Raw genomic sequence first — 12,721 nt, forward strand, 5'->3', positions numbered from 1 at the left:
TACTGTATTTGTCTACCTTCAGTCAGTGGTGAGTTATAATTTACTGTATTTGTCTACCTTCAATCAGTGGTGAGTTATAATTTACTGTAGTTGTCTGCCTTCAACTTAGTAACTAAATGTAAGTGTACTGATTTAGTTTTAAAACTATTTATGGTAAGTTCTATTGATTAGTTATTATAATCTTGTTCTGTCTGAATGTTATTTGTGAGGAAATATTAGATTATGTGTATAAATCGAAAAATATCTTTTAGTAATTATTAGAAATATGTCTATATAAAATTCTTAAGTCCATCTTTCCATTTTTACTTTTTAAATAGCTCGTCTACTTTACAACATGAACACAAAACTAATTTAATGTATTTTATCATTTACTAGGAAATGTGTCTTAGTAATCTGGAAGCTTTACTTGAAAAAAGCGTTAGAAGTTTGAGAAAAAATAGATTAGATGAATCAGATATATTAGCATGTTTCAACTCTTAGTTATTTCTAATTATTATGTCCTAACTAATTTTTTCATTCATACAGTAACAAAATAAATTCAACGTACTAATTACAGATACAAAGATTCGGACGATTCTCCAGGTAGCGACAAACATACTTAACGAATAGTTCTGTGGTATGTGAATGGGAAAATGTTATTAAAGACTTTTGATATTTTAAGTTTTTAGAAAAACAGCAACCAAAGAATTATATTAATTTCGTTATTTCTTTCACGTGTCTTATTTGACGAAATGAATCGTATTTTCTTCTGCTTTGTCTGTTGATTACCTTTGTATTACTTTAATTATCTCAAGTGAATAATTCGTTTGTTTTGTTTTAATGCACCACTGTTTTATATTAATTAAAGACAAGTGCTCGCTGCTAACTCCAATCGAACATTTGAAGCACGGTAATTACGAATAATTTGCTCTGATGGAAAAAATACAAATACTTCCTAACTTTTCTTCTGCACGTGCACAATTGTGTTTTAGTTTTCCTTTATTTGTGATAAAAAGGTATGGAAATGAATACGAACACGATGTTACAAATAGATAATTTTCCTTAATTACCTGGCAATAATTATTCTAAGTTAATGCCAGTGCTTATCGTATATTTATTTAACTGTTTCTCTTTGTTTCTTCAGCCTTGTAAGACGTACCAATAAAACTAATTTGTTAAGTATTGATCAAAGGTCTTTAATGCAACTGATGTCACAAATTCACTAGAATTTTTGTAGAACAATTTCAAAGTCATATCGTAAATATTCTGCATTACGATATTTGTTGGAATTAATTTTAAGTAACTGTCACCAGTTCTAACACTGTTGTAACATGTTGATGAATATAGACCACACGATGATGTTGTAACATGTTGATGAATATAGACCACACGATGATGTTGTAACATGTTCATGAATATAGACCACACGATGATGATGTAACATGTTGATGAATATAGACCACACGATGATGTTGTAACATGTTGATGAATATAGACCACACGATGATGTTGTAACATGTTGATGAATATAGACCACACGATGATGTTGTAACATGTTGATAAATATAGGCCATATGATGATGTTGTAACATGTTGATGAATATAGACCACACGATGATGCTGTAACATGTTGATGAATATAGACCACACGATGATGTTGTAACATGTTGATGAATATAGACCATACGATGATGTTGTAACATGTTGATGAATATAGACCACACGATGATGTTGTAACATGTTGATGAATATAGACCAGACGATGATGTTGTAACATGTTGATGAATATAGACCACACGATGATGTTGTAACATGTTGATGAATATAGGCCATACGATGATGTTGTAACATGTTGATGAATATAGACCACACGATGATGTTGTAACATGTTGATGAATATAGGCCATACGATGATGTTGTAACATGTTGATGAATATAGACCACACGATAATGTTGTAACATGTTGATGAATATAGACCACACGATGATGTTGTAACATGTTGATGAATATAGACCACACGATGATGTTGTAACATGTTGATGAATATAGGCCATACGATGATGATGTAAAATGTTCACGAACGTGTCTGATCATATTGTAACGTGTTCGTCAATGTAGATCAAGTCATCATGGTGTAATATGTTGAGTAGTATAGGTACATTTGCTTAATTGTAGAAGATGACCTTGCAGTTAATTGAAGAGTATTTATCGAAATATCCTGACTGAAAAGAAATGTTCAAATACTTTAACTATAATACAATATAACTTTACTTATGGGACGACCTGATATAATATAATATAGCATAAGGTGAATGAATCACCGATTACCGTTATTGAAGAACAAGGCAAATGGAAAGAAAACTATTCTTACGTTTTCCTTCACCTTTACATTTGCCACGAGAAGTCAACTGGTTGGTGGATAGAGACAAGATTTACAAAAACTCTATGTTGTTGTTTCATGTTTTCTTCAATTTCATTTGTGGATATATTATGTTCATTGTTTTTTTCTTAACATAACTAATCTTCGAAGGCGTAAGTTAGCCGAACTTGAGGAGACAGTATTGGGATTATGGTTGAAAACGTTGCTTAGAGTTAGGGTACCTATCTAATATTTATAAACAGAAGTAATTAATTATCTGTACGAACGGAGAGACAGACTCATATTTGGTTTGTCATCTTCTATATAAAATGTAGCATTTCAGATTTAATTTTAAAATGAACTTAGTGAATTAACTTGTCGTAAGACTGTGTATGGCAAGTATAATGATTAGTGTATTATTATTGTAATACACGTTTCTAATTCTTAAACAGCTCTAAACGGCTGTGTTAAGAATATAACGTTTAAAAATGTGATATGCCTGACACTAATGTCTAACGCTAAATACAGTTAGTTACAATAATGATATGACAGCTGCTGTTAAAATTATGTTTTTCTTTTCAAGACCTGTGTCAGAACGTCCACTGTAAGAACGGGGCTAGATGCGAGAATGGTCAGTGTGTCTGTCCTTCAGAATGTCCAGATATATACAAACCTGTTTGTGCTAATGACGGAACCAGCTATCCCAACGAGTGCGAGATGAGACGGGCTGCGTGTCAACAGACCCAAGAACTTCGAGCATTGTTCTATGGCGAGTGTGATGACGTAGGTGGATCGGGTACAGGTGAGTCAGGCTTAACGTCTTTACTCTTTACGTTACTAACAGATTACAAGATGGTAAGACGTTGTGAGTATGCCATGTGTACTTCTTGAGAGAAGTTTTATAGACTTGTGGTTTGAAGCTAGCTCGTTGACAGCTTTTACCTCCTGTGTTATTACTAACCAATGTCAACAACCTTAACATTAGAAATATAAGACTAACCTAGTTCTCATTAGTACAAGAAGAGACAGAGATGCCACCACCCTAAACATCTGTGATTGAATACCTTATGGAACTAAAGTGTGTCAAAGTCAGTAAAGGTCAGTTTGAAGACGGCCTAAAAGAGAAAACGTAAAAGATAAGAGTGAAAGTAGACCTAAAAAGCAAGACCAGAACAACTAGAGTACGACGTATAATAGAGTGGACACAATAACAAAGAACTAAAGTTAATATTGGGTTGTCTGTCGACATGGTAACCACAAGTTAACAAGTTATACAAAATAAAAAGAAAGGTCAGATATCACAACCAACAAAACTTATATGGTTAACTGACATATCATATCAATGTGTATATTTTTATTCTATGGATTATTTCCACGAAAAATTAAGACATTTCGGAAAAATTTCAACAAATACTTTCTCCAGTGTATTTTTAATCAACTGTCCTTTGATGCATTTCGAACACGTAATAGGTAATTCTACTATGAAGATATATAGCTTATGTTTAAACAATCACAATTTTCTTGGATCGCGTTATAACTCATTTACTGTAAAGATACTTATCTTGTCTCAGTCTAAACTTTCTATGTAGGCTTAGATCTCGTAATAACTGATTTATTGTAAAAATACTTATCCTGTCTCAGACTAAACTTTCTATGTAGTCCTTGGATCGCGTTATAACTCATTTACTGTAAAGAAAATTATCTTGTCTCAGTCTAAACTTTCTATATAGTCCTTGAAACACGTTATAATTGATTTATTGTAAATATACTTATCTTGTTTCAGTCTAAACTTTCTATGTAGTCCTTGGATCGCGTTATAACTGATTTACTGTAAAGATACTTATCTTATCTCAGTCTAAACTTTCTATGTAGTCCTTGAATCGCGTTATAACTGATTTATTGTAAAGATACTTATCTTATCTCAGTCTAAACTTTCTATGTAGTCCTTGGATCGCGTTATAAACCATTTACTCTAAAGATACTTATCTTGTCTCAGTCTAAACTTTCTATGTAGTCCTTGGATCGCGTTATAACTCATTTACTGTAAAGATACTTATCTCGACTCAGTCTAAACACTCTATGTAGTCCTTGGATCGCGTTATAACTGATTTACTGTAAAGAAAATTATCTTGTCTCAGTCTAAACTTTCTATATAGTCCTTGAAACACGTTATAACTTATTTATCGTAAACATACTAATCTTGTCTCAGTCTAAACTTTCTATGTAGTCCTTCGATCTCGTTATAACTGATTTATTGTAAAGATACTTATCTTGTATCAGTCTAAACTTTCTATGTAGTCCTTGGATCGCGTTATAACTGATTTACTGTGAAGATACTGATGTTGTCTCAGTCTAAACTTTCTATGTAGTCCTTCGATCGCGTCATAACTGATTTACTATAAAGAAAATTATCTTGTCTCAGTCTAAACTTTCTATGTAGTCCTTGAAACACGTTATAACTGATTTACTGTAAAGATACTTATCTTGTCACAGTCTAAACTTTCTATGTAGTCCTCGGAACGCGTTATAACTGATTTATTTTAAGATACTTATCTTGTTTCAGTCTAAACTTTCTATGTAGTCCTTCGATCGCGTCATAACTGATTTACTATCAAGAAAATTATCTAGTCTCAGTCTAAACTTTCTATGTAGTCCTTGGATCGCTTTATAACTGATTTATTGTAAAAATACTTATCTTGTCTCAGTCTAAACTTTCTATATAGTCCTTGAAACACGTTATAATTGATTTATTGTAAAGATACTTATCTTGTTTCAGTCTAAACTTTCTATGTAGTCCTTGGATCGCGTTATAACTGATTTACTGTAAAGATACTTATCTTGTCTCAGTCTAAACTTTCTATGTAGTCCTTGAATCGCGTTATAACTGATTTATTGTAAAGATACTTATCTTGTCTCAGTCTAAACTTTCTATGTAGTCCTTGGATCGCGTTATAACTCATTTACTCTAAAGATACTTATCTTGTCTCAGTCTAAACTTTCTATGTAGTCCTTGGATCGCGTTATAACTCATTTACTGTAAAGATACTTATCTCGACTCAGTCTAAACACTCTATGTAGTCCTTGGATCGCGTTATAACTGATTTACTGTAAAGAATATTATCTTGTCTCAGTCTAAACTTTCTATATAGTCCTTGAAACACGTTATAACTTATTTATCGTAAACATACTAATCTTGTCTCAGTCTAAACTTTCTATGTAGTCCTTCGATCTCGTTATAACTGATTTATTGTAAAGATACTTATCTTGTATCAGTATAAACTTTCTATGTAGTCCTTGGATCGCGTTATAACTGATTTACTGTGAAGATACTGATGTTGTCTCAGTCTAAACTTTCTATGTAGTCCTTCGATCGCGTCATAACTGATTTACTATAAAGAAAATTATCTTGTCTCAGTCTAAACTTTCTATGTAGTCCTTGAAACACGTTATAACTGATTTACTGTAAAGATACTTATCTTGTCACAGTCTAAACTTTCTATGTAGTCCTCGGAACGCGTTATAACTGATTTATTTTAAGATACTTATCTTGTCTCAGTCTAAACTTTCTATGTAGTCCTTGGATCGCGTTATAACTGATTTACTGTAAAAAAACTTATCTTGTTTCAGTCTAAACTTTCTATGACGTCCTTCGATCGCGTCATAACTGATTTACTATCAAGAAAATTATCTTGTCTCAGTCTAAACTTTCTATGTAGTCCTTGGATCGCTTTATAACTGATTTATTGTAAAAATACTTATCTTGTCTCAGTCTAAACTTTCTATGTAGTCCTTAAAACACGTTATAACTGATTTACTGTAAAGATACTTATCTTGTCACAGTCTAAACTTTCTATGTAGTCCTCGGATCGCGTTATAACTCAATTACTGTAAAGAAAATTATCATGTCTCAGTCTAAACTTTCTATGTAGTCCTTGGATCGCGTTATAACTGATTTATAGTAAAAATACTTATCTTGTCTCAGTCTAAACTTTCTATATAGTCCTTGAAACACGTTATAACTTATTTATCGTAAAGATACTTATTTTGTCTCAGTCTAAACTTTCTTTGTAGTCCTTGGATAGCGTTATAATTTATTTACTGTAAAAATACTTATCTTGTTTCAGTCTAAACTCTCTATGTAGTCCTTGAAACACGTTTTACTGATTTATTGTAAAGATACTTATCTTGTCTCAGTGTAAACTTTCTATATAGTACTTGGATCGCGTTATAACTGATTTACTGTAAAGATACTTATCTTGTCTCAGTCTAAACTTTCAATGTATTCCTTGGATCGAGTTATAACTGATTTACTGTAAAGATATTTATCTTGTTTTAGTCTAAACACTCTATGTAGTCCTTGGATCGCGTTATAACTGATTTACTGTAAAGAAAATTATCTTGTCTCAGTCTAAACTTTCTATGTTGTCCTTGGATCGCGTTATAACTGATTTACTGTAAAGAAATTTATCTTCTCTCAGTCTAAACTTTCTATGTAGTCTTTGGATCACGTTATAACTGATTTACTGTAATGATACTTAACTTATCTCAGTCTATACTTTCTATGTAGTCCTTGAAACACGTTTTACTGATTTATTGTAAAGATACTTATCTTGTCTCAGTGTAAACTTTCTATGTAGTCCTTGGATCGCGTCATAACTGATTTACTGTAAAGATACTTATCTTGTCTCAGTCTAAACACTCTATGTAGTCCTTGGATCGCGTTATAACTGATTTACTGTAAAGATACTTATCTTGTCTCAGTCTAAACTTTCTATGTATTCCTTGGATCGCGTTATAACTGGTTTACTGTAAAGATATTTATCTTGTTTTAGTCTAGACACTCTATGTAGTCCTTGGATCGCGTTATAACTGATTAACTGTAAAGAAAATTATCTTGTCTCAGTCTAAACTTTCTATGTTGTCCTTGGATCGCGTTATAACTGATTTACTGTAAAGAAATTTATCTTCTCTCAGTCTATACTTTCTATGTATCCTTGGATCGCGTTATAACTCATTTACTGTAAAGATACTTATCTTGTCTCACTCTAAACTTTCTATGAATGTCCTTGGATCGCGTTATAACTAATTTATTGTAAAAATACTTATATTGTCTCAGTCTAAACTTTCTATGTAGTCCTTGAAACACGTTATGACTGATTTACTGAAAAGATACTTATCTTGTCTCAGTCTAAACACTCTATGTAGTCCTTGGATCGCGTTATAACTGATTTCTTGTAAAGATACTTATCTTGTCGCAGTTTAAACTTTCTATGTAGTCCTTGGATCGCGTTATAACTGATTTATTGTAAAAATACTTATCTTGTCTCAGTCTAAACTTTCTATGTAGTCCTTGAAACACGTTATAACTGATTTACTGTAAAGATACTTATCTTGTCACAGTCTAAACTTTCTATGTAGTCCTCGGATCGCGTTACAACTGATTTATTTTAAGATACTTATCTTGTCTCAGTCTAAACTTTCTATGTATTCCTTGGATCGCGTTATAACTCATTTACTGTAAAGATACTTATCTTGTCTCAGTCTAAACACTATGTAGTCCTTGGATCGCGTTATAACTGATTTACTGTAAAGAAAATTATCTTCTCTCAGTCTAAACTTTCTATATAGTCCTTGAAACACGTTATAACTTATTTATCGTAAACATACTTATCTTGTCACAGTCTAAACTTTCTATGTAGTCCTCGGATCGCGTTACAACTGATTTATTTTAAGATACTTATCTTGTCTCAGTCTAAACTTTCTATGTATTCCTTGGATCGCGTTATAACTGATTTACTGTAAAGATATTTATCTTCTCTCAGTCTAAACTTTCTATGTAGTCCTTGGATCGCGTTATAACTCATTTACTGTAAAGATACTTATCTCGACTCAGTCTAAACACTATATGTAGTCCTTGGATCGCGTTATAACTGATTTACTGTAAAGAAAATTATCTTCTCTCAGTCTAAACTTTCTATATAGTCCTTGAAACATGTTATAACTTATTTATCGTAAACATACTTATCTTGTCTCAGTCTAAACTTTCTATGTAGTCCTTGGATCGCGTTATAACTGATTTATTGTAAAGATACTTATCTTGTATCAGTCTAAACTTTCTATGTAGTCCTTGGATCGCTTTATAACTGATTTACTGTGAAGATACTGATGTTGTCTCAGACTAAACACTATGTAGTCCTTGGATCGCGTTATAACTGATTTACTGTAAAGAAAATTATCTTCTCTCAGTCTAAACTTTCTATATAGTCCTTGAAACACGTTATAACTTATTTATCGTAAACATACTTATCTTGTCTCAGTCTAAACTTTCTATGTAGTCCTTGGATCGCGTTATAACTGATTTATTGTAAAGATACTTATCTTGTATCAGTCTAAACTTTCTATGTAGTCCTTGGATCGCTTTATAACTGATTTACTGTGAAGATACTGATGTTGTCTCAGTCTAAACTTTCTATATAGTCCTTCGATCGCGTTATAACTGATTTACTGTAAAGATACTTATCTTGTCTCAGTCTAAACTTTCCATGTATTCCTTGGATCGCGTTATAACTGATTTACTGTAAAGATATTTATCTTGTTTTAGTCTAAACACTCTATGTAGTCCTTGGATCGCGTTATAACTGATTTACTGTAAAGAAAATTATCTTGTCTCAGTCTAAACTTTCTATGTTGTCCTTGGATCGCGTTATAACTGATTTACTGTAAAGAAATTTATCTTCTCTCAGTCTAAACTTTCTATGTAGTCTTTGGATCACGTTATAACTGATTTACTGTAATGATACTTAACTTATCTCAGTCTATACTTTCTATGTAGTCCTTGAAACTCGTTTTACTGATTTATTGTAAAGATACTTATCTTGTCTCAGTGTAAACTTTCTATGTAGTCCTTGGATCGCGTCATAACTGATTTACTGTAAAGATATTTATCTTGTTTTAGTCTAAACACTCTATTTAGTCCTTGGATCGCGTTATAACTGATTTACTGTAAAGAAATTTATCTTCTCTCAGTCTAAACTTTCTATGTAGTCCTTGGATCGCATTATAACTCATTTACTGTAAAGATACTTATTTTGTCTCACTCTAAACTTTCTATGAATGTCCTTGGATCGCGTTATAACTAATATTTGTAAAAATACTTATCTTGTCTCAGTCTAAACTTTCTATGTAGTCCTTGAAACACGTTATAACTGATTTACTGAAAAGATACTAATTTTGTCTCATTCTAAACACTCTATGTAATCCTTGGATAGCGTTATAACTTATTTACTGTAAAAATACTTATCTTGTTTCAGTCTAAACTTTCTATGTAGCCCTTGAAACACGTTATAACTGATTTACTGTGAAGATACTTTTGTTGTCTCAGTCTAAACTTTCTATGTAGTTCTTGGATCGCATTATAACTTATTTACTGTAAAGATATTTGTTTTGTCTCAGTCTAAACTCTCTATGTAGTCCTTGAAACACGTTTTACTGATTTATTGTAAAGATACTTATCTTGTCTCAGTGTAAACTTTCTATGTAGTCCTTGGATCGCGTTATAACTGATTTACTGTAAAGATACTTATCTTGTCTCAGTCTAAACTTTCTATGTAGTCCTTGGATCGCTTTATAACTGATTTACTGTGAAGATACTGATGTTGTCTCAGTCTAAACTTTCTATATAGTCCTTCGATCGCGTTATAACTGATTTACTGTAAAGATACTTATCTTGTCTCAGTCTAAACTTTCCATGTATTCCTTGGATCGCGTTATAACTGATTTACTGTAAAGATATTTATCTTGTTTCAGTCTAAACACTCTATGTAGTCCTTGGATCGCGTTATAACTGATTTACTGTAAAGAAAATTATCTTGTCTCAGTCTAAACTTTCTATGTTGTCCTTGGATCGCGTTATAACTGATTTACTGTAAAGAAATTTATCTTCTCTCAGTCTAAACTTTCTATGTAGTCTTTGGATCACGTTATAACTGATTTACTGTAATGATACTTAACTTATCTCAGTCTATACTTTCTATGTAGTCCTTGAAACTCGTTTTACTGATTTATTGTAAAGATACTTATCTTGTCTCAGTGTAAACTTTCTATGTAGTCCTTGGATCGCGTCATAACTGATTTACTGTAAAGATATTTATCTTGTTTTAGTCTAAACACTCTATTTAGTCCTTGGATCGCGTTATAACTGATTTACTGTAAAGAAATTTATCTTCTCTCAGTCTAAACTTTCTATGTAGTCCTTGGATCGCGTTATAACTCATTTACTGTAAAGATACTTATTTTGTCTCAGTCTAAACTTTCTATGAATGTCCTTGGATCGCGTTATAACTAATATTTGTAAAAAATACTTATCTTGTCTCAGTCTAAACTTTCTATGTAGTCCTTGAAACACGTTATAACTGATTTACTGAAAAGATACTTATCTTGTCTCAGTCTAAACACTCTATGTAGTCCTTGGATAGCGTTATAACTTATTTACTGTAAAAATACTTATCTTGTTTCAGTCTAAACTTTCTATGTAGCCCTTGAAACACGTTACAACTGATTTACTGTGAAGATACTTTTGTTGTCTCAGTCTAAACTTTCTATGTAGTTCTTGGATCGCATTATAACTTATTTACTGTAAAGATATTTGTTTTGTCTCAGTCTAAACTCTCTATGTAGTCCTTGAAACACGTTTTACTGATTTATTGTAAAGATACTTATCTTGTCTCAGTGTAAACTTTCTATGTAGTCCTTGGATCGCGTTATAACTGATTTACTGTAAAGATACTTATCTTGTCTCAGTCTAAACTTTCTATGTAGTCTTTGGATCACGTATAACTGATTTACTGTAATGATACTTAACTTATCTCAGTCTATACTTTCTATGTAGTCCTTGGATCGCGTTATAACTCATTTGCTGTAAAGATACTTATCTTGTCTCACTCTAAACTTTCTATGTACTCCTTGGATCGCGTTATAACTGATTTACTGTAAAGATACTTATCTTGGCTCAGTCTAAAATTTCTACGTAGTCCTTTGATCGAGTTATTACTGATTTACTGTAAATATACTTATCTTGTCTCACTCTAAACTTTCTAAGTAGTCCTTGGATCGCGTTATAACTCATTTACTGTAAAGATACTTATCTTGTCTCACTCTAAACTTTCTATGAATGTCCTTGGATCGCGTTATAACTAATTTATTGTAAAAATACTTATCTTGTCTCAGTCTAAACTTTCTATGTAGTCCTTGAAACACGTTATGACTGATTTACTGAAAAGATACTTTTCTTGTCTCAGTCTAAACACTCTATGTAGTCCTTGGAACGCGTTATAACTGATTTATTTTAAGATACTTATTTGTCTCAGTCTGAACTTTCTATATAGTCCTTGGATCGCGTTATAACTGATTTCTTGTAAAGATACTTATCTTGACGCAGTTTAAACTTTCTATGTAGTCCTTGGATCGCGTTATAACTGATTTATTGTAAAAATACTTATCTTGTCTCAGTCTAAACTTTCTATGTAGTTCTCGGATCGCGTTATAACTGATTTATTTTAAGATACTTATCTTGTCTCAGTCTAAACTTTCTATGTATTCCTTGGATCGCGTTATAACTGATTTACTGTAAAGATATTTATCTTGTTTTAGTCTAAACACTCTATGTAGTCCTTGGATCGCGTTATAACTCATTTACTGTAAAGATACTTATCTTGTCTCACTCTAAACTTTGTATGTAGTCCTTGAAACACGTTATAACTGATTTACTGTGAAGATACTTTTGTTGTCTCAGTCTAAACTTTCTATGTAGTCCTTGGATCGCGTTATAACTTATTTACTGTAAAGATACTTGTTTTGTCTCAGTCTAAACTCTCTATGTAGTCCTTGAAACACGTTTTACTGATTTATTGTAAAGATACTTATCTTGTCTCAGTGTGAACTTTCTATGTAGTCCTTGGATCGCGTTATAACTGATTTACTGTAAAGATACTTATCTTGTCTCAGTCTAAACACTCTATGTAGTCCTTGGATCGCGTTATAACTGATTTACTGTAAAGATACTTATCTTGTCTCAGTCTAAACTTTCTATGTAGTCTTTGGATCACGTATAACTGATTTACTGTAATGATACTTAACTTATCTCAGTCTATACTTTCTATGTAGTCCTTGGATCGCGTTATAACTCATTTACTGTAAAGATACTTATCTTGTCTCAGTCTAAACTTTCTATGAATGTCCTTGGATCGCGTTATAACTAATTTATTGTAAAAATACTTATCTTGTCTCAGTCTAAACTTTCTATGTAGTCCTTCAAACACGTTATGACTGATTTACTGAAAAGATACTTATCTTGTCTCAGTCTAAACTTTCTATATATTCCTTGG

The 12,721-nt window shown here is 31.9% G+C and overlaps 1 protein-coding gene across 1 annotated transcript in view; it reads left to right on the forward strand.

Annotated features, from left to right (window-relative positions):
- LOC143257755 (agrin-like) overlaps positions 1–12,721 on the forward strand; it is a 32,134-nt gene that overhangs the window by 11,433 nt on the left and 7,980 nt on the right. The window contains exon 6 of the mRNA XM_076516787.1: positions 2,923–3,141. Within this exon, the coding sequence (XP_076372902.1) occupies positions 2,923–3,141 (219 nt within the window). The remainder of the gene's footprint in view (positions 1–2,922; positions 3,142–12,721) is intronic.

This window comes from Tachypleus tridentatus, chromosome 7, assembly GCF_004210375.1.
Source record: "Tachypleus tridentatus isolate NWPU-2018 chromosome 7, ASM421037v1, whole genome shotgun sequence".
NCBI lineage: Eukaryota > Metazoa > Arthropoda > Merostomata > Xiphosura > Limulidae > Tachypleus > Tachypleus tridentatus.